General features: G+C 42.6%; 1 protein-coding gene across 1 annotated transcript in view; it reads right to left on the bottom strand.

The window, feature by feature from the left end:
* Positions 1-26,585, bottom strand: part of gne (glucosamine (UDP-N-acetyl)-2-epimerase/N-acetylmannosamine kinase) — a 78,145-nt gene that overhangs the window by 35,323 nt on the left and 16,237 nt on the right. Inside the window, exons 2-5 of the mRNA XM_059645985.1 lie at positions 23,905-24,048; positions 23,141-23,340; positions 8,254-8,705; positions 7,208-7,360 (exon numbers count right to left, since the gene is read on the bottom strand). Coding sequence (XP_059501968.1) covers positions 7,208-7,360; positions 8,254-8,705; positions 23,141-23,304 — 769 coding nt within the window. The 5' untranslated portion in view covers positions 23,305-23,340; positions 23,905-24,048. The remainder of the gene's footprint in view (positions 1-7,207; positions 7,361-8,253; positions 8,706-23,140; positions 23,341-23,904; positions 24,049-26,585) is intronic.

Genomic DNA, 26,585 nt, shown 5'->3' with positions numbered 1-26,585 from the left:
AAGGAATCCGGGAAAACACAAAGGCATTTTACACTTACGTGAGGAATAAGAGAATGGTCAAAGAAAGAGTAGGGCCGATCAGGGATAGCATAGGGAACTTGTGTGTGGAGCCTGAGGAGGTAGGGGAAGCCCTAAATGAGTTTTTTGCTTCTGTCTTTACGAAAGAAACCAACTTTGTAGTGAATGAAACCTTTGAAGAGCAGGTGTGCATGCTGGAATGGATAGAGATAGACGAAGCTGATGTGCTGAAAATTTTGTCAAACATTAAGATTGACAAGTCGCCAGGCCCGGATCAGATTTGTCCTCGGCTGCTTTGGGAAGCGAGAAATGCAATTGCTTCGCCACTTGCGAAGATCTTTGCATCCTCGCTCTCCACTGGAGTCGTACCTGAGGACTGGAGAGAGGCAAATGTAATTCCTCTCTTCAAGAAAGGAAATAGGGAAATCCCCGGCAATTATCGACCGGTAAGTCTCACGTCTGTCGTCTGCAAGGTGTTAGAAAGGATTCTGAGGGATAAGATTTATGACCATCTGGAAGAGCATGGCTTGATCAAATACAGTCAACACGGCTTTGTGAGGGGTAGGTCATGCCTTACAAACCTTATCGAGTTTTTTGAGGATGTGACTAGAAAGGTTGATGAGGGTCGAGCTGTGGATGTGGTGTATATGGACTTCAGTAAGGCATTTGATAAGGTTCCCCATGGTAGGCTCATTCAGAAGGTCAGGAGGAATGGGATACAGGGGAACTTAGCTGCTTGGATACAGAATTGGCTGGCCAACAGAAGACAGTGAGTGGTAGTAGAAGGAAAATATTCTGCCTGGAAGTCAGTGGTGAGTGGAGTTCCACAGGGCTCTGTCCTTGGGCCTCTACTGTTTGTAATTTTTATTAATGACTTGGACGAGGGAATTGAAGGATGGGTCAGCAAGTTTGCAGACGACACAAAGGTCGGAGGTGTCGTTGACAGTGTAGAGGGCTGTTGTAGGCTGCAGCGGGACATTGACAGGATGCAGAGATGGGCTGAGAGGTGGCAGATGGAGTTCAACCTGGATAAATGCGAGGTGATGCATTTTGGAAGGTCGAATTTGAAAGCTGAGTACAAGATTAAGGATAGGATTCCTGGCAGCGTGGAGGAACAGAGGGATCTTGGTGTGCAGATACATAGATCCCTTAAAATGGCCACCCAAGTGGACAGGGTTGTTAAGAAAGCATATGGTGTTTTGGCTTTCATTAACAGGGGGATTGAGTTTAAGAGTCGTGAGATCTTGTTTCAGCTCTATAAAACTTTGGTTAGACCGCACTTGGAATACTGCGTCCAGTTCTGGGCGCCCTATTATAGGAAAGATGTGGATGCTTTGGAGAGGGTTCAGAGGAGGTTTACCAGGATGCTGCCTGGACTGGAGGGCTTATCTTATGAAGAGAGGTTGACTGAGCTCGGTCTCTTTTCATTGGAGAAAAGGAGGAGGAGAGGGGACCTAATTGAGGTATACAAGATAATGAGAGGCATAGATAGAGTTGATAGCCAGAGACTATTTCCCAGGGCAGAAATGGCTAGCACGAGGGGTCATAGTTTTAAGCTGGTTGGTGGAAAGTATCGAGGGGATGTCAGAGGCAGGTTCTTTACGCAGAGAGTTGTGAGAGCATGGAATGCGTTGCCAGCAGCAGTTGTGGAAGCAAGGTCATTGGGGTCATTTAAGAGACTGCTGGACATGTATATGGTCACAGAAATTTGAGGGTGCAAACATGAGGATCAATGGTCGGCACAACATTGTGGGCTGAAGGGCCTGTTCTGTGCTGTACTGTTCTATGTTCTATGTTCTAAAACAGAGTGAATAATATTAGATGTGATTAGAAATGGTTAATATTTGCTAAATAATCTAGAGTATGTTAAGAATGAGAGAGAAGCAATTAAAGATCTTGGTAAATGAGGGGATGAAAGGTTATAGGGCGGGTGGGGACATGGATTTATAATTACAATCAAATCAGCCACGTCATTATTAGATGCCAAAGCAAACTGGAGTGGCCAAATGGCTGACTCCTGCTCCTGCGTCAAATGATGTTCACATGTAAGATCATCATTCAGGCTTGCAGTGTGGTGCACTTGCAAGCACTAGAAACTATATATATTAAGACTCATTACCCCGGGCTATGCAAACAGAGAGAACATATTACACTTTGCATCTGGTTCAACTGTTTTAACAAAATAGATGACAGCCATTCCTAATAACAATGTTTTGACTAATCACAGGCAACCTCCGCTGGTTTAAATTGAATCAAAGATTAGAAATTAACTGTCAGTCATCATCTAACTAGCAGGGTCTCTATAGCAACACCCCCAGGTGCCACTTTCCAGCCAATCAGCATATAGTATAAAAATGCTATTCCTCTTTACAATGGCATTCTTGTGAATTGCCCTGATGAGAGCAAGATTAAAGAAAACTTTGATAAAATGAGATTACAAAGTGTGGAGCTGGAGGAACACAGCAGGACAGGCAGCATCAGAGAGAACACAGTGTGGAGCTGGAGGAACACAGCAGGCCAGGCAGCATCAGAGAGAACACAGTGTGGAGCTGGAGGAACACAGCAGGCCAGGCTGCATCAGAGGACCAGGAAAGAAGGATCCCAACCCGAAATGTCAAGTGTGTTTCTCCAGCTCCACACTTTGTTCTCTCCGACTCTAGCATCTGCAGTTCTTGCTACCTTGTAGATAAAATTAGTTCTTTTTTAGCGAAACACAGATTTTGTACTACATGTTTATCTTAAATGCTTCAACAGCTTGGGCTTGATTTTAATTTTTAAGAAGAAAGAGCAATCTGACTAGGCTTCTGATGGAGAAGCCTACAGAGGAATATGGGTGGCTTTGAAGTGGTCACAATGCTGCAGTCAGTGGCATGAAACATGGTGCAGTCCAGCCCAGGTGTCCAAGCTGAGCTGCAAGCCTATTCTTTCAGCAAGGAAATGCTGCTGGCCAACTCCATTTCAACACTTGTGGATGCAGCCATGATGTAATGTCTGACATCTCAGCTTCCATTCCAATATAAACAGCAGTCAACCAACATCTGTTTGCCACAATGCAAGCTGAAAGTACTCTTTTGTAAGATCAGCCAGCTGTCATGCTAACCCAGAGAGCTGTAACATGACTCTTGATTATAGTGCACAAAGAAGCTTGGCTAGGTTTCTCAGCTTTCCGACAGTTTGTCCTCCAAAAGAGATGTTTTTATGGCAGGGAGGCAATGGCTCTAAGCAGCACCAATCTCTAAAAGAGGCATTTGTCTTCCCAACCATGTCACTCCATCAGGTCCTTTGCGTACCCAGCCAGCCAGCTAGCCCTGCCAGTCTGCTGTCAACCATGCTGGCACAGGACAGCTTTACAGAAACAAAAGGACCATTATTTAAACTGACAGCAATAACTATGCTGGAAAAATCACGAAACAACAAACTCAAATATTGAGAGAACAGTTAATAAATTTTTACCAATTGAACAATAATGTGCTGAAACTTGAGAGCCTTGGAACTGAATGTCGAGAGTGGGATTTAAGATTAAATCAGGAAATGCCAAACAACAGCTTTGCACATTAGAGGGGACAGTAAATGGCATGTCACTAACAGGGACTCTTTTCGACTTACAATCATGGAATCTTAGAATGGTGACAAGCACAAGACGTTGAGAATTCAGGTACTACCATTCCCTTAAAAAAAAGCATTTCTTCATGTCCTGTTATTTTGCTAACTGCCTTAATTAGGTATCCCCTAGTTCTCAATTTCTTGACCAGCAGGTATTGTTTCTTTCCACCTACTCTGTTTCATCATGATTTTGAGCACCTCTACCAAATTCCCTCACAACCTTCTTTGCTCCCAGCAGAACAATGCCAAGTTGACCAATCAACCCAATGAAGTCTTTTATTCTTGAGCCATTTCTGTAAATCTTCCAACATCCTCTCCTTCCTAATGCAGTGCTCAGAACAGGTCACAATACTCTTAGCTGATGCCAAGCACAAAACAACACTCAGTTATCTCAGTAAAACAAAAACAAATTAGTTGACCAATCAGCTAATCCATTCAGGTTTTTCTTCATTGTCCAGGTGACTGCGAATTCTGTCACAGATCATCTTTCCTCGATGATTTCCTAGCACTGGCCTGTAGTTACTGTGCATATCCTTTGCAACATTTTTTGAACAAATGAGCAACATTTTCAATTTTTCAAACCACTCGATATGAAGACTGAAAGATCACAGCCAATATCTCTGGAAGTACTATCTGTAGTTTTCTCAGTTCCTCGTGGGCCACCCATAGCAGATCTAACTCTAACATTTCTTATAAGTGTTCTACATCAGATGTGGTCCTGGTGTCTAATCACCATTAAATACAGCCAACCAATGAACAGCATTACCATTTTTTGCCCGGGTATGCCCTCTTCTCACATGTAAATCACCTCTTTATTTCCTAATTGGGCCTATTTTCACCATTTTTTCTATTATTTATATATTTTAAAAGACTTTTGGATTCCCTTTAGCTGCTAATCTTTTCTCATACTCTCTTCCTCTGCTGTTGTTACTCCTTTTATCCATTTACCCTTTGAACCTTCTATGTTCAGCCTTGTTCTCTCTTGTATTACCTCTCTGACATCAGTCAAACGCAGCCTACACATTCCAAAGATCAGTACTGTCTGCATTCAAAGGTATTTACTCTTGGACGGCCTAGATGTTGCCTAACTTGATGCAACTTACAACTTTAGAACAATTGCATTTAAACAAATAAGACTGCTTTTAATTTCTCCAGTTCGAGTGTGGGCCAGCGTACATGAGAACATAAGAACGAGGAACAGGAATTAGAAATTTAGCCTCTCGAGCCTGTTCTGCCATTTGATATGATCACGGTTGAGATCATCTCAGTTTCAACTTCACTTCCCTGCCTTTCTCCATAGCCCTTCAACCCATTACTCATTAAAAATCTTCCTATCTTCTTAAATTTACTCAAAGGCCCAGCAGCCACTGCAATGTGGGGTAATGAATTCCACAGAATCATGACCCTTTGACAGAAATAATTTCTCAACCCTGTATAAACCCGCTACCCTTTATCCGAAAACTATGACTTCTCACTCTAGAGATAGTAGGAACTGCAGATACTGGAGAATCTGAGATAATAAGATGTGGAGCTGGATGAACACAGCAGGGCAAGCAGCGTCAGAGGAGCAGGAAGGCTGACGTTTCGGGTCTAGAGCTTCCTCCAGAAATGGGGGAGGGGAAAGGGGTTCTTAAGTAAATGAGGAGAGAGGGGGAGGCGGATAGAAGATGGGTCGAGGAGAAGATAGGTGGAGAGGAGGCAGACAAGTCAAAGAGGCGGGGATGGAGCCAGTAAAAGTGGGTGTAGGGTCATCCCCATCCTAGGCCCCAGGAAGACTTTCCACATCAAGCAGATATTCACCTGCACATCTGCTGATGTGGTACACTGTATCCGCTGTTCCCGTTGTGGCCTCCTCTACACCAAGGAAACCAAGCGGAGGCCTGGGGGCTGCTTTGCAGAACACTTATGCGCGGTTCGCAATAAACAACTGCACCTCCCAGTTGTGAACCATTTCAACTCTCCCTCCCATTCCTTAGACGACATGTCCATCCTGGGCCTCCTGCAGTGACACAATGATGCCACCTGAAGATTGCAGCAACTCATATTCTGCTTGGGAACCCTACAGCCCAATGATATCAATGTGGACTTCACAAACTTCAAAATCTCCCCTCTCCTTACCACATCCTAACACCAGCCCAGCTCAACCCCACTTCCCTAACCTGTCATTCGTCCCACCTATCCTCTCACCCATCTCCTACTTACTAACCACATCCCGGCCTCTTGACCTGTCCATTCTCCCTGGGCTGACCTAACTCTTCACCTACACTCACATTTATTGGTTCCATCCCCACCTCTTTGACCTGTCTGTCTCTTCTCCATCCATCTTCTCTTCTATCCACCTCCCCCTCTCTCCCTATTTATTTCAGAACCCCCTTCCCCTCCCCCATTTCTGAAGAGGGGTCTCGGCTCGAAACGTCAGCCTTCCTGCTCCTCTGACGCTACTCGGCCTGCTGTATTCATCCAGCTCTACGCCTTGTTACCTCTCACTCTAAATTGCCCAACATGAAACAACATACCTTCTACACCTACTTTGTCAATTTCATTTAGCATCTTCTTTCCCTGAATTAGATCTCCTTGCATCCTCCTGCCGGTGTTGGACTGGGGTGGACAAGGTCAGAAGTAACATGACACCAGGTTATAGTCCAACAGGTTTATTTGAAATCACAAGCTTTCGGAGCGCTGTTCCTTTGTCAGGGGAACCTTAAACTCCAGAAAGTTTAGGCCTAAACTGCTTAATGTCTCTTCATAAGACACACCTCTCATGTCTGGGATCAATCTGGTGAAATTTCTCTGTATTGCCTCCATTCTAGTTACATCCCTCGTCAGATGTGGGGACCAAAACAGTTCACAATTCTCCAGGTTTGATTTCAATAATGCCTTATGCAGTTACATTTCCCGACTTTTATCCTTTGGCAACAAACATCAGAATTCTATTTGCCTTCCTTACTGCCTGCTGTACCTCCATACTGGCTTTCTGCGATGCCTGCACAAGGGTACCCAGATCCCTCTGCATTGAAGCACTCTGAAGTTTCTTCCCATTTTGCTCATCAGTTACTTTCTGTTCTTCTGACCAAAACGCATATCATCACACTTAACCATGTTAAACGTAATCTGCAAAATTTTGTCAATTCACCTAAACTATCCATATCTATTTGTAATTTTTAAAAAATTTCTTCTTTGCAATTTACTTTTCCACCTTCTTTAGCTTCATGAGCTAAACTTGGCTCAAGTACTTTCCAACCTATATTCAAGTCAGTAATATAGATTGTAAATCACTGGGGCAGAGTACCAAACCCTGTGCCAGCCTACTAGTTAGATCTTGCTAACCGGAAGACCAATTTATCCTGAGTCTCTGGTTTCTGCTGGTTAGCCAATCCTCTATCCAAGCTAGTAAATGACGCCTAACCCCATGTGATCTTACCTTGTGTATTAACTTTTTGTGCGGCACCTTATCAAAATAGACACGGATTTAATCTTTTGAACTTGAACTGAGAACAGATTTTTAACCTATATCACAAAGAAGTCTGCCTAATCATTCCAAACACAACTGCCAATTCTCAATCGCGCTCAAACATTCTCTCCTCACCTGCATCAATGTTCGGAAACAGAATCAACGTGCGTTTGTTGAACGTTATTAGAGCATCAAGCGTAAGGTCAAACATTTTAACGGAATGTTTAATATTGGTAGTAACAGGATGCTGTAAAGCCACGATGTACTCACGAGGTTTCACATCTTTGCCTATAAAACCAGAACGAATACAAAACAAAAATCATCTTTTAGCAGTACAGATGACAACATAACTGTCTTATCCAATGAGAAAGAGGCAGACTAGCATTTCAATCCCGCAATGAGGATCTGGGCATCACTACCAAGGCCAGTATTCATTGTCCATTGCTAACTGCCTTCAGAAGTTGATGGTGAACTGCCACATTGAACTATTGTAGCCCATCTAGTGACGCGTGCGCGCACACACACACACACACACACACACACACACACACACACACACACACACACACACACACACACAGTGGGGTTCCTCTGTGCTCATTGCTGTCATTTTCTCTCTCTCATGTAACTAGTAGTAATGAAATGAAACTCTCTACCCATGAGGGTAGCAGAAGCAGAAACAATCAATAATTTCAGTAGATGTGAGATGGGCTCTTGGGACTTAGCAATAAAATGGAATTGACTGAATCGCTCTGTGGAGAGCCAGTATGGACTCAAAGGTCCAAATGGTCTCCACCATACTGTAAGTGGCATGTTGGTGAATAGGGAGGTGGCAGAGGGGGTTGGGGTGATTGAATTAGGCCATGAAAGAGGTATACTACAATCCTTTAACGCAAAGAGCATTGTGCCTTTTCAAGGGAGATATTGTAAGGAAGTAACTACTACTAAAAATGCAAGTTGCTTTCGTCCCACATGGCAAACAAGAGTAAACAGAATGATGAATACTATATGCATTCTAAAAAAATCTAAATGTAATTATCGACAATATAATTGTTTTGAAATGTTAATAGAGACAGGATGTTGTGGTTCTGCCCTCTACAACCTTAGCTAAATAACAGGGTGGGGAAAACTGAAGTCACAGTCTGCAAACAAACATTAAAACATCATTTAGTCATACTCACTTAGCCAGGTCTGTAAAATGCTCATATAATCTTTAGATCCTGCAGTGAGCAATTTGTCATAAGATGGACAGCCAGACAACAGGATTCGATTGTGATCCTCACACATGGCTATCAGGTGCTGCTCAGCGCTGCGAGTGCAACACACATGATAATGGGCTAATTTGGTGATGGCATGTCTGATTGAGTCATCGATGGTACCACTGACCTCACCACCTTCCATGTGCAGAATCCGAATGTTCATCAAGGCAGCCGAGGTGGCGACTGCCAATGCATCAAACCTGTCTCCATGAACAATCATGAGGTCTGGCTTCAAACGGTTGAGTACATCTGGTAACTTCACCAGAGCAAGTCCCACTGACTCAACCATGGCTGCCTCATCCTCACCTCGAACTATTGTATGCAAACTTGTGTTAATATCAAAATCATCTTGCTCAATCATGCGATATGTATTCCTGGAAGAAAAATGAACAAGTCTCATTATCAACACAGGATCATGTTATTTACAAACTTATCTTTTTGCCTTTACCACATCAGTTTCTTAAATCAGGATACTCACAAGTGACAATTCAGCTTCTGCTCCTGGCTCAAACTCAGTATTACATTGCCCCACTAAAGCAATAGTAGGAAAGTGCTGCATTGTCCAAGGTCCCTTGCTCTGATGCCACTGTTCATTACCATAAAAATAGGAAGATACAGCAGATGAATGCTTAACTTGAGAGATGAAGACAAGAGGGTTTCAGACTCTTGGGAAATGCTGATTAACTCTGGAAAGATTTGTACCTAAGCAGAGCCAGGAATTAGTAGGATGATTTGCCTGTGCCGTTGAGGAGTCTCTAAAATGATCTGGTAGGGGTATAGGAAGCAAGAGTTCCTCGAGGGAGGAACAACCACATGCAAAGACTTGGGAGAGACAAACAGCAGCAGAATAAGAACTGTGAAGTATTAGATGGGGTCAGTTGAACCAGAGTAATGAGACTTGAGGTACCTTCCTCGCTCTGTAACTGAAAAGAACATCTTTTTATTAAGAGCTGCCATCTCACTAAGGAGGCCTCAGGTCAATCAATCCACATCTAACCACCCGCTCTGAAAACACACTTAGTTTGACAACTGTGACAAATTCCACCATAGCAGTGGAAAGAACCCACAACATCTTTCTTAAAAGTAGTGAATTAAACTTATCTCCATGTTTTTTTTTGATTGTTTTTAAAAATTCCAGGATCCAGACCAAATCCTCACCAAGAGCAAGTTGAGTTTTCATTGATCAAAAGCCACTCCATGTACCAAGTTTCACTGAAAACTATCTGTTAATTTGAGATATATTACACACAGACAAGCAGACCAATAAACAGGAGTGCAAACCTATTTCTGCTCACCTTCAGTGGAGTTACCATCACATTAACAAAGACCCAGCTCAGAATAGGGCAGGAATAGGTTCACCTCTCAGGGGAAAAGCAGCAGCAGTTGCCAGATCAGTGGCATCATGACTGACACAGGTGTACAGCAGCGACGGTCAACGTGTCGGTGAGCAGCAGTGACAGGGGCCTCTACAGTCAGGGGCACAGACAGGCATCTCTATGGTTACAGAGGGAGTCCAGAATGGTGTGTTGCCTCCCTGATGCCAGCATCAAGGAGGTCTCTGATTAGGCACAGAATATTCTGAAGGAAGGTGAGGAACCAGAGGTTGTGGTCCAATACGGGCACAGGCAGAAAGAGAGATGGTGTCTTGCAAAGGGAGTTCAGTGAGATAGGCAGCAAGTTGAAAAGCAGGACCTCTAGGGTTCTAATCTTGAGATTATGTCCTGTGTCACATGTCAGCGAGGCTAGAAATAGGAAGAAAGTACAGATAAATACCTAGGTAAACAGCTGGTGTAAGAGGAAGGGCTTCAGGTATGTGGATCATCGGGATCTTTTCCAGGGCAGCTGGGATCTGTACAAGAAGGATGGACTGCACCTAAACTGAGGGGGCCACCAATATCCTGGCAGGAAGGTTTGCTGGTGCCAATCGGGAGGGTTTAAATTAGTGTGGCAAGAACCAGAGTAGTAGGTCAGCAAGTGAAATGACTGACAATGACTAAGGCCAGTAAGGCTAAAAGGAAGAACAGAGGGGGACAGGTTACTGAACACAGCAGGACTGGTGGTCTGAAGTGCACTTGGTTCAATATGAGCAGTATGACAGGCAGATGAAGTTAGAGTTGGAATTAGTACATCTAACTATGATGTTGTAGCTATTACAGAGACTTAGCTGAGAGAGGGACAAGACTGGCAGCTTAATATTCTGGGATTTAATGTTTCACGCGAGATAGAGAGGGATGAATGAGGGGGTGGGGGAGTTGTGTTACTCATAAGGAAGAATATTACAGCTGTACTGAGGGAGGACATCTTGGTGGGCTCATCCAGCAAAACCATATGGGTAGTGCTCAGGAATAGGAAGGGTGTAATCACTTTGATGGGGCTGTACTACAGGCCTCCCAACAGCCAGCAGGTGACAGAGGAACAGATACGCGGATAGGCTATGGAAAAATGTAAATTCAAACAGTTATCGTGACGGGTGATTCTAATTTCCATTATATTGAATGGGACTCACTTAATGCTGGGGCTTGGATTGGGTTGGGGAGAGTTTGGAATTTGTCATGTGTGTCCATGACAGTCTTCAAAACAATAAGTAAATAGAACAACTATGGAAGGGGCCACACTAGACCTGGTATGGGGAATAAGCCTGGCAAGGTGATCGATGTTTCAGCGAGGGAGCATTTCAGGAACAATCACAATAATTCTGTAAGTTTTTAAGTTACTTATGGGTAAAGATATAAGTAGTCCTTGGATGAAGGTATTAAATTGAGAAAAGGCTAACTGCCACACTGTCAGGCAGGAACAGGGAAATGAGGAATGGAACGGCTGTTTGAGGGTAAGTCCACATCTGGCATGTGGGAATCTTTTAAAGGCCAGTTGACAAGAATTCAGGGTCAGCATGTTCCTGAAAATCAAGGACAAGGATGGAAAGATTCAGGAACCTTGGATGACAAGAGAAATTGAAAGATCAGTCAAAAAGAAAAATGACACATATGTAAGATTTAGGAAGAGAATACAAAGATAGCAAGAAAAATCTCCAACAATGAATTAGAAGGGCTAAAATGGACCATGAAATATCTTTGGCAAGGAAAACCCCAGGTGTTTTATACATATATAAAGGAGCAAGGGTGTAGCTAAGGAAAGGGTAGGTCTACTCATGGATAAAGGAGGAAATTTATCTGTGGAGGCAGAGCAAGGCTGTGTGCTCCTTTGTATCGGTTTTCACAAAGGAGAAGGACATGGTGGATGAAGAATCTAGGGCATGTCAATATCAAAAAAGAGGTGGTGGTGGGTGTTTTGAAAAACATTAAGGTATACAAGTCTCTAGGACCTGATGGAGCTATCCCAGAATACTGAGGGAGACAGGAGAGGAAATTGTTGGGGTCTTGTACAAACTTCTTTGTATCCTCTTTGGTCACAAGGGAGGTCCTAGAGGACTGGAGAATAGCCAATGTTGTTCCTTTGTTTAAGTAGGGCAACAGGGATAATCTGGGAAATTACAGGCCACTGAGCCTTCCAACACTGGTAGGGATATTACTTGAGCAGATTCTTCGAGATGGACTTATTAGTGATGGGCAGCTTCAAATAATGCTGATCTTGCCTTGCGTATGTCTTGTAAGCCCTGTTCTGTCCAAGTTGTTTTTCACCTTATGATCTGCATGTCGTTGCTTATAATGATCTGCTTGCAAACAAAGCTTTTCACTGTATTTGGTGAAGTGACAATAAATCAAATCAAATTAAATGGTTTTGTGCAAGGTAGGTCTCACAAACTTGACTGAGATTTTTTTGGATGCAACAATGATTTTTGAAAAGGGCAGAGAGGTAGATGTCATGTATATGGACTTGGCCAAGGTTTTTTGACAGGGTGTCTCATAACAGTCTGATACAAAAGATGAAGTCACATGGGATCTGGAGTAACCTAGTAAAATGGATACAGAGCTAACTAAGGCATGGAAGACCGAGTGTAGCAGCAGAAGGGCCTTTTATCAGATTGGAGATTTGTGAATGGTGGTGTTCTGCAGGATTAGTGGTAGGACCCCTGCTGTTTATAATATATATATAAATGATTTGGAGGAGTATGTAGGCGGGCTGATTAATAAGTTTGTGAACGACGCACAAATTTTGGGAGCCGCGTATAGGGAGGAGGATCATCAGAGAATACAACAGGATATAGATAAGATGAAGAGTTGGGAGGAGAAATGGCAGGTGGAGTTTAATCTGGGCAAACGTGAAGTGATGCATTTTTGGAGATCTAATGCAGGAAGGAAGTACACACTACATGGCAGAACTCTTGGTAGCATCAACCTACCAAGGGTTTGAGGTGTATAGGTCCATAGTTCCCTGCAAGTGGCAACACAAGTGGATAAGGTAGTCAAGAAGGTATATGCTTTGTTTACCTTCATTGGTCCGGGCATAAAAATTGGCAATTCTTGTTGCAGCTGTAGAGATCTCTAGTGAGGCCACATCCGGAATACTGTGTCCGATTCTGGTTGCCACACTACCAGAAAGATGTAAAGGCTTTGGAGATGGTACAGATTACCAGGGTATTGCCTGGTTTGAAGGGTATTATCTACAAGGAGAGATTGGACTAACTCAATTTGTTTTCAGTTGAATGTCAAAGAATTAAGGGCGACCTGCAAGAAGTTTGTAAAATTATGAGAGGCTTGGATAGCATGGAGTCCTTTACCCCGCAAAGTTGAAGTGTCAATTATTTAGGAACATAGACTTAAAGTAAAATGAGAGAAAGTTTATAAAGGAGATGTGAAAGGCAGGTGTTTAGTTTTGCACAGAGGGTGGTAAATGCCTGAAATGTGCTCCCAGAAGAGGTGGTCGAGGGTGTGGATGGCAACATTAAAAACTCATCTCGACGGATATATCAAAAGGCAGGGCATAGAAGAATGCAGACAGTATAGAAGCAAAAGATTTTTAGTTTAGAAAGTCATCGTGTTTTGGCACAGTCTGAGTCGGTTAAAGGGCCTGTTCTTGTGCTGTATTGTTTTTTGAACAAGTTCATAAAGGAAATCACAGAGAAGAGCAAAAGATAAGAGCAGTTACAATAACCGGGTGGGGGATTTATTTATCCTATTACAGATTGGAATAAGAATCATATAAAACAGAGGGTTCATACTTTCAGAAATGTAACTAGGTGAATTTTCTCTAATAATGTGTTATTCCAACTGGTAGGACTGCATTGCATTGGGGAGAGGAAGTGACACAAGCGAAAAGGGCACAGATCAATCCAGAGCAAATGTCAACAGTGCGAATGCATGTGGCTCAGCGAACCTGGAGTCCAAGACTGCCAACTAGAACTGTCAACAAACAATGGGCTGCCCGTGAACAGGAGATAGTTTGAGTACAGTCACAAAATGGTACACTTTCTTCTAGTCTTAAAACTTTCACAGAGGAGAGATGAAAGATCAGGCAAAGCCACAGGAGGTGAGACAGAGAACAAGATAAAGGAAAGGATGCATATAACAGGTACAAAAACAGAAACTGCTGTAAAAGCTCAGCATATCTAGCAGCATCAGTGGACAGAAATCAGAGTTAACACTTCAGGTCAAGTGGCCTTTAACCGAACAGGTGTCAGGTTAATAATACAAGTGAGAACTATATTTCTGGACATAGAAAGTTCAATAAGGAAGTGAAAAAATAAATAGCAGCAACAATGAGACAGCATAAGGGGAGACTGACAGCCAATATAAAAGGGAATCTAAAAATCTTTGTAAGCATAAAGAGACGTGTTCTAAAAGGATTGGGCTAATTATTGGAACAAAGGGATCTACGCATGAACACTGTTTCAGGAGGCAGTAACAACCTTCAGATTAATTGCACCAAATTTGGCATCTAGTCAGAGACAGAGTATGACTGTGAGTGAGGTAGGTATACTGATCCAGCATCGAGTTTGATCAGCCACAGCTACTGCCTTTGCCCAATTTGTGTGGGGTTTTTGTTCAAGTGTGGACAAGAGTGCAGACAGCAGGAAGCTGAACAAACTGAATGTAGTATCAGAGATAATGGGAACTGCAGATGCTGGAGATTCCAAGATAATAAAATGTGAGGCTGAATGTAGTACCACTTAAGTGGGGCTGTAGGAGGAGAAAACAGGAACTGCAGTAGAAAGAGGGGATAACAGAACTCTGGGAATAGATATGGCCCCCTGCAGTAAAAGCGGCTATGTGGCTTACCTGGGACCAAGGTTCAGGATATCTGGATATTGAAAGGATGTTTACTCTCATGGGAGAAGTTAGAATGAAAGGTCATAGTTTAAAAGTAGGACATCCATTTAAAATAACTTCATCTCTCAGAGGATTAAGAGTCGATAGAATTCCCTTCCTCAAACGGTAGTGGGTACAGAATCTTCAAATATTCTCAAGACACAGGTAGATAAATTCTTGATTACCAAGGGGATGAAAGATTATTAGTGAGATGCCAGAATGTAGAGTTAAGGTTAAAATTAGATCAGCCATGATCTTATTGAATGGTAGAGTGTGTGTGATGGGCCAAATGGCCTATTCTTGTTCATTACATTATCCTTATGTTTGGATCTCTTCCAGGCTGGAGAAGAATGCGGAGAGGGAGGGGTAGGATCCATGTCATGTTGTCTACCAAAGACATAGGTCAGATTAGGAGAAAGGTTCTGCTGAGGGACTATGACCAGCTCACGACTAAATTAAAAAGCAGAAGCACGAAGTTAATAATTTCGGAATTACTACACAAGCCATGCTGAAATTGGGATAATTAAGTTAAGGGAGGTAAATCTGTGGTTCAAACATTAGTGTGGGAGAAATGGATCTGATTCATACCACACTGACACCAATACTGGGAATAGAGAGAGGTTTTCAGTACTTGAACAATGCTGGCACCAGAGTCCCAGTGAATCATGCAACAGGGTTTGTAAGCATGGGCTTTATACTGAGTGAGTAGGGTGGTGTTCAATTGAAGGGAAGTTTTAAAAAAAATCAACATAAAAGGTGTAAGTACAGGATAGTGAAGAGGTGAGTGATAACTAAAGTGCAACAAGAGGGAATACAGAATACAAGCAGCAGAATGCAGAAGAAATGCAAACCAGAGTATGTAATAATGGTCAAAAGCTTAAGGTTCTTTAACTGAACGCACACAGCATTTGTACCAATGGAAATGTGTTGACGGCAGAAGGGGAAATAAATAAATAAATAACTGATAGCTATTACGGAAACAAATGATTACAGGGTGACCAAGACTAGGAACACAATATTCAAGGGAATTTGATGCTCCAGAAGAATTCGCAAGAAGAAAGAGGGTGCAGTGTAGTGTTGTTTATGAAAGATGGTTCCAACAATTTTAAAAATTGCCAATGCGAAGCCCCTGTTCAAGAAGGGAGAGAAATACAAACTAAGAACCTATTTTTCAGTTAGCCTAACCTGTTAGTGGGAAAAGGCTGCTGTCTGTCACTAAGGAAGGAAGAGTAGGGCATTTAGAAAAGCTTAATTGTTTACAACTTACATCGATGATTTGGAATTGGGGACCACATGCAGGGTGTCAAAGTTTGCAGGCGACACTAAGATGAGAGTTAGAGCAAAGTGTGCAGAGGACTCTGACAGTTTACCAGGGGATATAGATAGTTTAAGTGAGTGGGCAAAGGTGTGGCAGATGGAGTACAAAGTTGATAAATGTGAAGTCATCCATTTTGATAGGAATAACAGTAAAGGGAATTATTATTTGAAAGGTAAAAAATTGCAGCATGCGGCTGTGCAAAGGGACCTGGGTGTCCTTGTGCATGAATTGCATAAGGTCCAACAGGTAATTAAGGCAGCAAAATGGAATTTTGTCCTTCATGGCTTAAGGGATTCTGTTTAAAAATAGGGAGGTTATGTTTCAGCTGTGTTGGGTTCTGGTGAGGATATGCCTGGAGTACTGTGTACAGTTTGGTCTCCTTACTTGAGAAAGGATATATTGGCACTGGAGGGGATGCAGGGGAGATTCATTAGTTTTGATTCTGGAGTTGAGAGGGTTGGTTTATAAAGAGGACTGAGTAGACTAGGATTATATTCATTGGAATTTAGAAGAATAAGGGGAGATCTTATAGAAACATATAAAATTATGAAGGGAATAGATTAGATAGAAACAGGAAGGATGCTTCCACCAGCAAGTGAAACTAGAATAACAGGGCGTAGCCTCAAAATTAAGGGAAAGCAGATTTAGGACTGAATTGAGGAGGAACCTCTTCACCAAAAGGGTTGTGAATCTGTGGAATTCCCTGCCCTGTGAAGTAGTTGAGGCTTAGTCATTGGATGTTTTTAAAGCTAACATAGGCAATTTTTTTGAAAGTAAAGGAATTAAGGGTTATGGTGAGAGGGTGGGTATGTGGAGCTGAGGCCATGAAAAGATCAGCCATGATCTTATTGAATGGCAGAGCAGGCTGGAGGGCCAGATGGGCAATTCTTACTCCTGGTTCTAATGTAATCAGAGTGAACTTGATCCCATGAAAGCGAAAACATGTTTTGACAAATTTACTAGACTTCTTTGAGGATATAATAAACAGAGTTATTGAAGGGGAACTGGTGGACACACTATAATCGAGCTTCAAGAAGGCATCTTTTGATGTGTTACATAAGAAGTTATTACATACAATGACAACATACAGTTTAGGGGTAACCTATCATCATGGATTGAGATTGGTTAACTTCGAGTAGACAGAAACTTAGGATCAGTTGGTCTTTTGCATGTTGGTAAGTTGTAAGTAGTCGAATATCACAAGGATCAGTCCTGGGACTGTGATTATTAGTGACTTAGGAGGAGGGGGTTCAAAGTGTAATGTGTCCAAATTTGCTGCTGATATAGAAATAGGTAGGAGGACATGTTGTGACGAAGACACAATATATATGGTTCTGAAGAAGAGTCACTGGACTTGAAACATTAACTCAGTTTTCTCTCCACAGATGCTGTCAGACCTACTGAGTTTCTCCAGATATTGGTGATAATAGGATGAAGAAGGGTCTAGGCCCGAAACGTCAGCTTTTGTGCTCCTGAGATGCTGCTTGGCCTGCTGTGTTCATCCAGCTCCACACTTTGTTATCTTGGATTCTCCAGATATTTCTGGGTTTTTTTTTCTGTTTCAGATCTCCAGTGTCCGCAGTTCTTTGTTTTATTTCAGAGAATAGACGCAGGTTGAGTGACTGGGCAAAAACATGGCAGATGGAGTTCAATACAAGGAAGTGAGAGAGCAAGCACTCTGGTAAGAAGAATCAAAAGGCAGATTGTTATTTAACTGAAGAAAGACACCTTAAAAAAGGTGCAGCACAGAGTGACTGGGGTGCTCATGTGCATGGAACACACAAGGTCGACACGTACGTGCAACAAGTAATCTAGAAGGCAAACAGAATTTTGGTCTTTAGTGCCAGGAGTTTGAAGCTTAAAAATAGGAAGGTTGTTCAGGGTGTTGGTGAGTCTACCCGTGGGATATTGCCTACAGTCTTGGTACCAGTACTTGAAAAACAGGATATACCGGCTTTGAAAGCAGTTCACATTGGATGCAGTCGCGAACCATTTCCACTCCCCCTCCCATTCTTTAGATGACATGTCCATCATGGGCCTCCTGCAGTGCCACAATGATGCCACCCGAAGGTTGCAGGAACAGCAACTCATATTCCGCTTGGGAACCCTGCAGCCCAATGGTATCAAATGTGGACTTCACCAGCTTCAAAATCTCCCCTTCCCCCACCGCATCCCAAAACCAGCCCAGTTTGTCCCCTCCCCCCACTGCACCACACAACCAGCCCAGCTCTTCCCCTCCACCCACTGCATCCCAAAACCAGTCCAGCCTGTCTCTGCCTCCCTAACCTGTTCTTCCTCTCACCCATCCCTTCCTCCCACCCCAAGCCGCACCTCCATCTCCTACCTACTAATCTCATCCCACCTCCTTGACCTGTCCGTCTTCCCTGGACTGACCTATCCACTCTCTACCTCCCCACCTATCTTCTTTTCTCTCCATCTTCGGTCCACCTCCCCCTCTCTCCCTATTTATTCCAGGACCCTCACCCCATCCCCCTTTCTGATGAAGGGTCTAGGCCCGAAACATCAGCTTTTGTGCTCCTGAGATGCTGCTGGGCCTACTGTGTTCATCCAGCCTCACATTTCGTTATCTCACATTGGATGCACATGGTTGATTCCGGAGATAAAAGGAGTGGTTTATCAAGGACAGCTAAACAAGCTTGATCTTTATTTGTGAGAGGTTAGAAGAACAAGGGATGATCTTATTGAAATGGGAGAGATTCTGAACGAAGATTTGTCTATTTTTTGGGGAATCTCAAACTACAGGACAGTTACAGAATAAGAGAACACTCATTTAAAATGGAGATGTGAAGGGATTTCTTCTCAGAGGGTGTGAATGTCTGAAATTCCCTACCACAGAGTTATGGGGGCTGATCATTGCAATTACTTAAAGAGCATGTAAATAGATTTTTCTCAATATTAGATAGTCGAGGACTGAGAAGTTGGCATGAAAGAGGAGTTGAGGCTTGGGGCAGAACTGCCACAATCTGACCCACAAGCTTGAAGGGCCAAATGGCCTACTCCTGTCACATATCATATGTTCTTATGCTTTTAGAGACAATAATGTGGGACAAAATTAACATTCACTTGTACTTTTGCTGAAGTAATGGCAGGGTTTATGAGGGTAATGCTGTTGAACTAGTGTACATGGAATTCCAGAAGCCACTAGATTAAGTGCCATAATACACTTGGCAACAAAGGCCACAGAGAGTAAAATGGTCAGTGGTAGCAAGGATACAAAGTTAGTTAAATGTCAACAAACAACAGTATTTGTTTTCAGATTGGAGGGAAGATTGCCTAATTGTCAATATTAGGGCCTCTCCCCTTGTTTCTGTTCTATACGAAAGGCCTAGAATTGAGTGAGTGAAGCACAGTTTCAGAATATGCCTTGAAATATGCCAAAACTTTGAGGAAGACAGTTATCGACTACAAGAGGTCATTTGAGGTTTTACTTTTCTTCACACTGTTCCCTCTTGAAAGAACGGTATGGAGTGTTGCAAGGATTTGTAGGTTGAGCAACAACCTGTTAAATCATACATCATAGCACAGTACTGCGTGCCTGTGACTGGGAACTGTTGTGACACATACTTATTCACACTCAACTGAGTGTAACAAAGCACATAATACTGGGACTCTTTGTTCAACACCCGTTCCTGGTTGCCTCTTCTTATGGTCCCTCACACATCTACAAATTCATGAAACCCCTCAAACTACTTGAAACCATTCATCCTGCCCTCACCTACCAGCCCATGATGATCTGTTCAGTCTACCTACTGCCTACCTTCAAACTTGACACCCCATATGGAGTAACCTTCCTGAGCAAGCAACCATCCTTTGGATAAATGAATAGGAACACAAGAAATCACTAACAAGTTCCTTGTGAAAAAACTCAGTCTGTGAAATGGCAGGTTTAGAACCACCATAGTGAGGATAAAACCAGGGCCCCTGTACAGCCAACGTCCACCACTGGGTCTTAGTGCAAATCCCTTCAGCACTTATAGACAGACAGAAACATCACTGCATCTCACTCAGAAATGTTCCCACTATGGACTGAGTACAGGGGGCTAGGCAGACTAATTTCAAATGCAGCAAAATGAGGAGGCTATGGTTCGGTTTTGGGGATTTTCATTTGTGAAATAAATAAAAAGCTTTGCCCCTTGCCATCTAGTCTTGGAGTAGAATGCAGAGTAGCAGCAGTGTGTACCGTATGCAAGATTCACTGCAGTAATTCACCTGGGCTCCTTCAACAATATCTTCCTTACCTGTCATCTCTATCACTTAGAAGGGGAAAGGTGTCAGTTACAATGGAAACTCCACCAGTTCGCCTCCAAGACACTCTCCTCTCAACTTGAAATTATAATGACTATTCCTTTAGTGGCTCTTGTTCAAATTCCTGGAACTCCCTTCATAATAGCATTGTGGGTGCACCTACACCAAATAGACTACAGTAGTTCAAGGCAGTGACTCAACCTCACCTACTCAAGCACAATTAAGGATGGGCAACAAGTGCTAGCCAAGAAACATGTGCATCCTGTGAATTAATAAGCAATAAAAAGCACTAGCTTCTCTGAACTACCCAAGTTTCTAAAGTGCTGCATTTCTGAAACCATAGCACCTAGACACCTTCAAGATTATGAAAAGATTTGACTGGTCAAAGTTTTGGCAAAGATCTGTAGCTCGGGTTGGGGATGAGGTTGTTGACTTGCTCACCGAGCTGGCTTGTTCTTGTTCAGACATTTTGTCACCATGCTAAGTAACATCATCCATGGAGCCACCAATGAAGCAACGTTATTCCACTTCGCTTGAAATTTATACTGTTTGGTCTGTTATAGTGAGTAGCGTCATTTCTGGTTTTGATCTGTATGGATTCGTATATGGGGTCCAATTCTATATGTCTGTTGATTGAAGCATGGGCGGAGAACTATACCTCTAGGAATTCCTGTGCGTGTCAATGTTTGGTTCATGTGATACCATGCAACAACAGCCACAAACATTACATCGGACAGACAGGAAGGAAACTAGCCATCAGAATACATGAGCATCAACTAGCAGCAAAACAACACGACAAACTCTCCTTGATATCGGTACACTCAGACAATGAAGGTCATCAGTTTAACAGGGACAAGGTAACCAAGGGACAGGATCAATGTCATCTACAAGATCCCCTGCAGAGACTGCGAGAAACACTACATCAGACAAACAGGAAGGAAACTAACAACAAGAGTTCATGAACACCAACTGGCTACAAAAAGACATGACCAATACTCACTCATCTCAATCCACATGGACAAGGAGAACAACCACTTCAATTGAGACAACAGCAAGATCCTGGGACAGGCTAGGCAGAGACAAGCACGAGAATTCCTGGAAGCATTGCACTCCATGAAGCTTGCTATTAATAAACACATTGAACTCGATCCCATATACATTCCACTACGGAGGAAAACCGGAAGTGAGGCAATCCATCGCAATGTACCCCAGAGTTTAAAAGCCAGGCAGGAAAATACACCGACGCTTCATCAGAGGCTGCACTGAGGATGTTACCAAGTACAGTAACGAAATGTCTGCGAAACAATAAACCACCTCAGCGAGCCAACCAACCTCAACAGCCACAACCCCAGGTACAGATCTACTCTAAATCCTTAGTAATCGTAGTAGCCCAAGCCAAACATAGGTACACACGGGAATTCCTAGAGGCATGGTTTTCCACCCGTAAAGCAATCAAAAAAACACATAGAATTGGACCCATTAACAAATCCATACAGATCAAAACTGGAAATGACCATAATGGACCAGACAGTATAAATTCCTAATGAGTAGGATAAAGTTGCTTCATCAGAGGCTTCACTGATGATGTCACCTAGCATGGCGATGAAAATCTGAACAAGAACAAGCCAGCTCGGCAAGCAAGTCAACAACTTCAGATTTGGCTGGTATAGACAGAGAAGCTGTTTCCACTTCTGTGGGATCTAAAACCAGGACCTTAAGCATAACATGGTCACTCATAAAACCAATAAGAAATTCAGGAGAAATTTCTTTAGCCAGACAGAGGAGAGGATATAAAAGTCTCTCCCCCAAGGAGTGGTTGACTCGAATATTTTACATATATTTATGTGTCACAGCACCAGGGACCCGGGTTCGATTCCAGCCTTGGGTGACTGTCCACATCGGGTTTGTATGTTCTCCTGTGTGTGCGTGGGTTTCCTCCAAGTGCTCCGGTTTCCTTCCACAGTTCAAAGATGTGCAGGTTAGTTGTATCGGCTATGCTAAATTGCCTGTAGTGTCCAGGGATGTGCAGGGTAGGGGGATTAGCCATGGGAAATGCAGAGTTACAGGAATAGGTTGGGGAGGGGTGGATCTGGGCCTGATGCTCTTTGGAGGGTTTGTATGGACTCAATGGACTGAATGGCCTGCTTCCACGCTGTAGGCATTCTATGACTCTATATTTGAGGGAAAATAACTAAGATGGGGAGAAGAATAAGAGATGCAGATAGGGTGAGATGATGTTAGATGGAAAGAAGTTCATTTGGATCACAAACAATAGTACAGAGCATTTGGGCTAAACGATCTGTTTATGTTCTGTAAATCCCACTTAATCGTATGTTACATTAAGGGGTGTAAGTAAATTGCAACATAGCATATTTGAAAAAAACACACAAATTGTGCTTAAGAGTAGGAACTCAAGCTCAGGATGACAGGAGGCGAACGTTGAGAAGAGAAGATGATAAATATAGGGTACAGTCTTCAAAGGCAGAATTGGAAGAAATTCAAAATCAACCTCTAGGGATATATGCATAGAACCTGGGATTTGGATCTGATGAAGGAGCAGCACTCCAAAAAGCTTGTGATTTTAATTAAGCCTATGGAACAATAACCTGGTATTGTGCAACTTCTAACATTTTTAGAATTTAAATGGAAAGTCAGTACACAGCATTGGTCATTCCTTACCTTTGACACTCTCATTCAGAGCACTGGAAGTAACAGGTGCAAAGAGATCCTTCTAGTTAGGTACTTTACCTATTCCTCAGTCAAGTGCATATCATTCACCTACAATCCTTAAACCATCCATCTTTGATTTCTACCTGAACAAGACTATCAATTTGTTTTGAATGACTCAGTTTCATGTGAGGTGTTTGACACTACTACAACTGGAAGAGACTCATAGCCTCATCTTCAATCCTTGCTGGGAGATTAATATATTATTCCAGAATGCAAGAGATATATAAAACCGTGCAGCAACTGATGGCAAATGATAGCTGTATCACTGACAAGAATTCAATATACTTACCCATAGTCATCAATTAAATGAGATCCTAAAACAACTACTTTCAGATCAAAAAGTTCAGGTTGCCCCTTGATGCCGAACATAATGGGAGCCAGCTTGGAATAATCTGCACGGTTGCATGTGGCAACACAAATTCGCAGCTTTTTCCTGTTCTTATTTTTCTCCATGGTCTTCTAATATTGAATATTTTTATGTATAAATTTCTGAAAATAAGCAGAAATGAGATTTATGTAAATTTGCAGCATGATGCAGTTTTCCAATTAGCAAAATTCAAATATTCAGAGTTAGAATATATTTACCAGATTCCTTTGTGCACTAAATAGCATATACACATAAATATAACAAATACACAAACCTGAATTCTGAAAGGAGAACACGATCACATTATACTTCTAAACACCAAGCCTCTCTTAAACCAATACCTGCATTAATTATGGAGAATTAGGAGACTTTAAGAAAGCTATTCGTTGCAGAATATTTATCTAGGAAGGTGGAGAACTAGAATTTGGGAGAGGCAGTCTCTCCATGGTTGTCTGCCTGGAATTCCAAGTCACAATTGTCTCTTTCATTTGTGGCACAGTTTCACACTTCATCCATTTCAGGCAAAGTGCATTGGAAAGCTCAACTCTCCAACAAGGACCAACTCTTTGTACTTTTGACATTGAGAAGATCTCACAGAAATCATCTTTTAATCTATTGGAGCTAAATAGCAAATGGAATCATTCGGAAAAATAAGCTCTGCAATATATACATAAATACATACATACCCCTCTCGGAGATCAAAGTGCTAGATTGATGAGCAGGGTCCTGCTATCATTCACATAGAATGTCTTGCTGCTTCGTGATGGAGTTTGTTCATTCTGATCTCACAATACTTTGCTTTATCTCTGAAGCCTTCTTTGTTGGGTTCCCTGAACAATGAGAAAAAGGATTTTTTAAGAGCTAGTGCTTACAGAAAGGGAGGGGTCAGCGGTTTGGGGTAGATGGAGTAAAGAAGGAAGGGAGGAGAAGGACAAAGAATTGCTGCCCAATAAAGTACACCTTAACTCTTTCTATGTTCAGAAATGCATTCCCCCACCCCGACAATCCTAGAAATGCATGTTCCATTCCTCCCACTGTCCTGGGGTATTTGCCTGCTCCCTCCAACCACATCCCAGACAGTGAGATCATCTGCCCCATTCCAGATCAATTGCCTTCTGTCCATCCTGCTCCCTAATTCCAGCCCAGAGTCTGTATACCCACATCCCAATTTAGGGAACGTGCCCCCCAGTTCGAACCCAGGGGGTTTCCTTGCTGCCCTACACCCACTTGATTTGCCACAGGGAGACATATGCAGAAATCAGTGGAGACAGCAGGTCAGGTTGAGAAAGTGGTTAAAAAGGGAGCCTGAGCTGTAAAAGTACAGGCAGACAGTATGAAAGAAAGAAATATTAATCAATATAAAATACGAGTTCAGCCTCAGCTGCAGTACTGAATCTCTGTGAGCATTACATTTTTAGGAAGAACATGAAAATGTTAGGAAGGATGAAGAGATTTACAAAAATGGTTTCAGGATGAACTGCTTCATTTTCTTGGATAGATTCAAGGATTTTCTCCTTGGGGAGCAACAAAGTTACAAACCAGACGACTCTGATGAGCAAATAAACTAGAGGTGACTCAAGGAAAAATATTTTAACAAGGAAATGGTTACAGGGAGAGCTGAGAGTTGCTGTCTGGGGAATGTGTCCAATGTGACCCAGACTGCACTGAGTGTGGAGTGAAGGCAGATTCAATTGAGGCTTTAAAAAAGGGATTAGTTTCTAAAAGCCACAGGAGCAGCTAGAAAGTAGGATTAAAAGACTATAAGTGAAGAAATAATGGGTTTGCAAGATAGGAATTCCAATAATCACTGATAATTTTAATCTTCTCAGATCGGTCAAATCAAATTGCAAAGCTAGCCAGTATGTTTGATTGTAGACATTTATCACTCTGCTAGGTAACATCGTCAGTGCTCCTCCTGAGAAGCACGAGTGTTCTGTCTTGCTTGTTATTTATATGCCTCAGTTAGCTGGGATGGTAGGCATTACTTCTGATTCTGTTTGTCAGTGGTTTGTATATCGGGTCCAGTTCAATGTGTTTGTTGAAGAAGTTCTGGTTGGAATACCAGGCATCCAGGAATTCCATGGCATGTCTCTGTTTAGCTCGTGCTATTATGGATGTGATGTTCCAGCCTTTCTTTGTCCATGGGTATTGATACCAGTGAGAATTGGTCTCGTCGCTCAGGGGCTAGTTGGTGCTCGTGGATCCTTTTTGTCAGTTTTCCTCCAGTCTGGCCTCTGGCCATCACCATACAACAACAAAAGACTAGAACAAAGAAAAGAATATCCCAAAACAAAAACAATCCAAACTCATCCACAACAGTGACACGGACAACACAGAAACGTGGATCGAGAACATCTCAGACCAACCACTTCCAGACAATGAGAAGACTGTTCTAGTGTATGGACTGAATCATAACTACTGAGATGCTAAAAAAACTGACTTCCTGGCTGCGCTGGAATCAATACTAAAGAACAACGGACTCGGAGAGGAAACACAACACACCATCAGACAGACGACAGTCTCGACACTGAGCAGAAAAGGTAAATGGAACCATTCAACACAGAAGAAGAGAATGCCCTGGAAAGACTCAAGAAAGACAGAAACATCATAATCTTACCAGCAGACAAAGGACGCATGACAGTAATCCTTAATAGAGCTCAATACATCGAGAAAGCTAACACAGTACTAACTATTACCAACACCTACCAACAGATGACAATAGACCCAGTGGCATTGTTAGAGAACCAGATCAAAACAACCCTGAAGAAATTGCACAACTCAGGAGATATCAGCAAGACAGGCTACCAAAAAATGAAACCAGAGGGATCCAACGCACCCCACTTCTATGGACTGCCCAAGGTAAACAAGACAGTGGTCCCTCTCAGACCCAATGTCTCACTACCAGACATATCAACATATAGACCAGCCAAAGAACTACAACAGAAGCTGAAATACTTAGTTGGCAACACTACCCATTCCAGCCACTCCTCCCAAGAATTCCTCAACATCATTGATGACACCAGAATAGAAGAGGGCAAGATAATGATATCCTTCAATATAACAGCACTATTTACATCCTTAAACGTTGACTTAGCCAAAGAGACAATTGCCACACTGCTGGATGAATCAGGAAGGGGGGCACCCCACGACCCCAACAGCATCAACAAGGACAGCCCCCTGAAAATGCTAGATCTGTGCCTCACAATCCATTTACCTTCAAACAAATCAAAGGAACATCAATGGGATCCCCAATATCCGGAATGGTCACAGAAGATTAGAGCAAACAGCACTCCCCACTATACAATCCAAACTCTGGGTCCACTATGTAGAAAGCACCTTTGTGATTATCAAATGCACAAGACTAGAT

The sequence above is a fragment of the Stegostoma tigrinum genome, chromosome 1 (genome assembly GCF_030684315.1).
Source record: "Stegostoma tigrinum isolate sSteTig4 chromosome 1, sSteTig4.hap1, whole genome shotgun sequence".
NCBI lineage: Eukaryota > Metazoa > Chordata > Chondrichthyes > Orectolobiformes > Stegostomatidae > Stegostoma > Stegostoma tigrinum.
The sequence above is the reverse complement of the archived record's forward strand: the minus strand, read 5'-3'. Positions and strand labels throughout refer to the sequence as shown.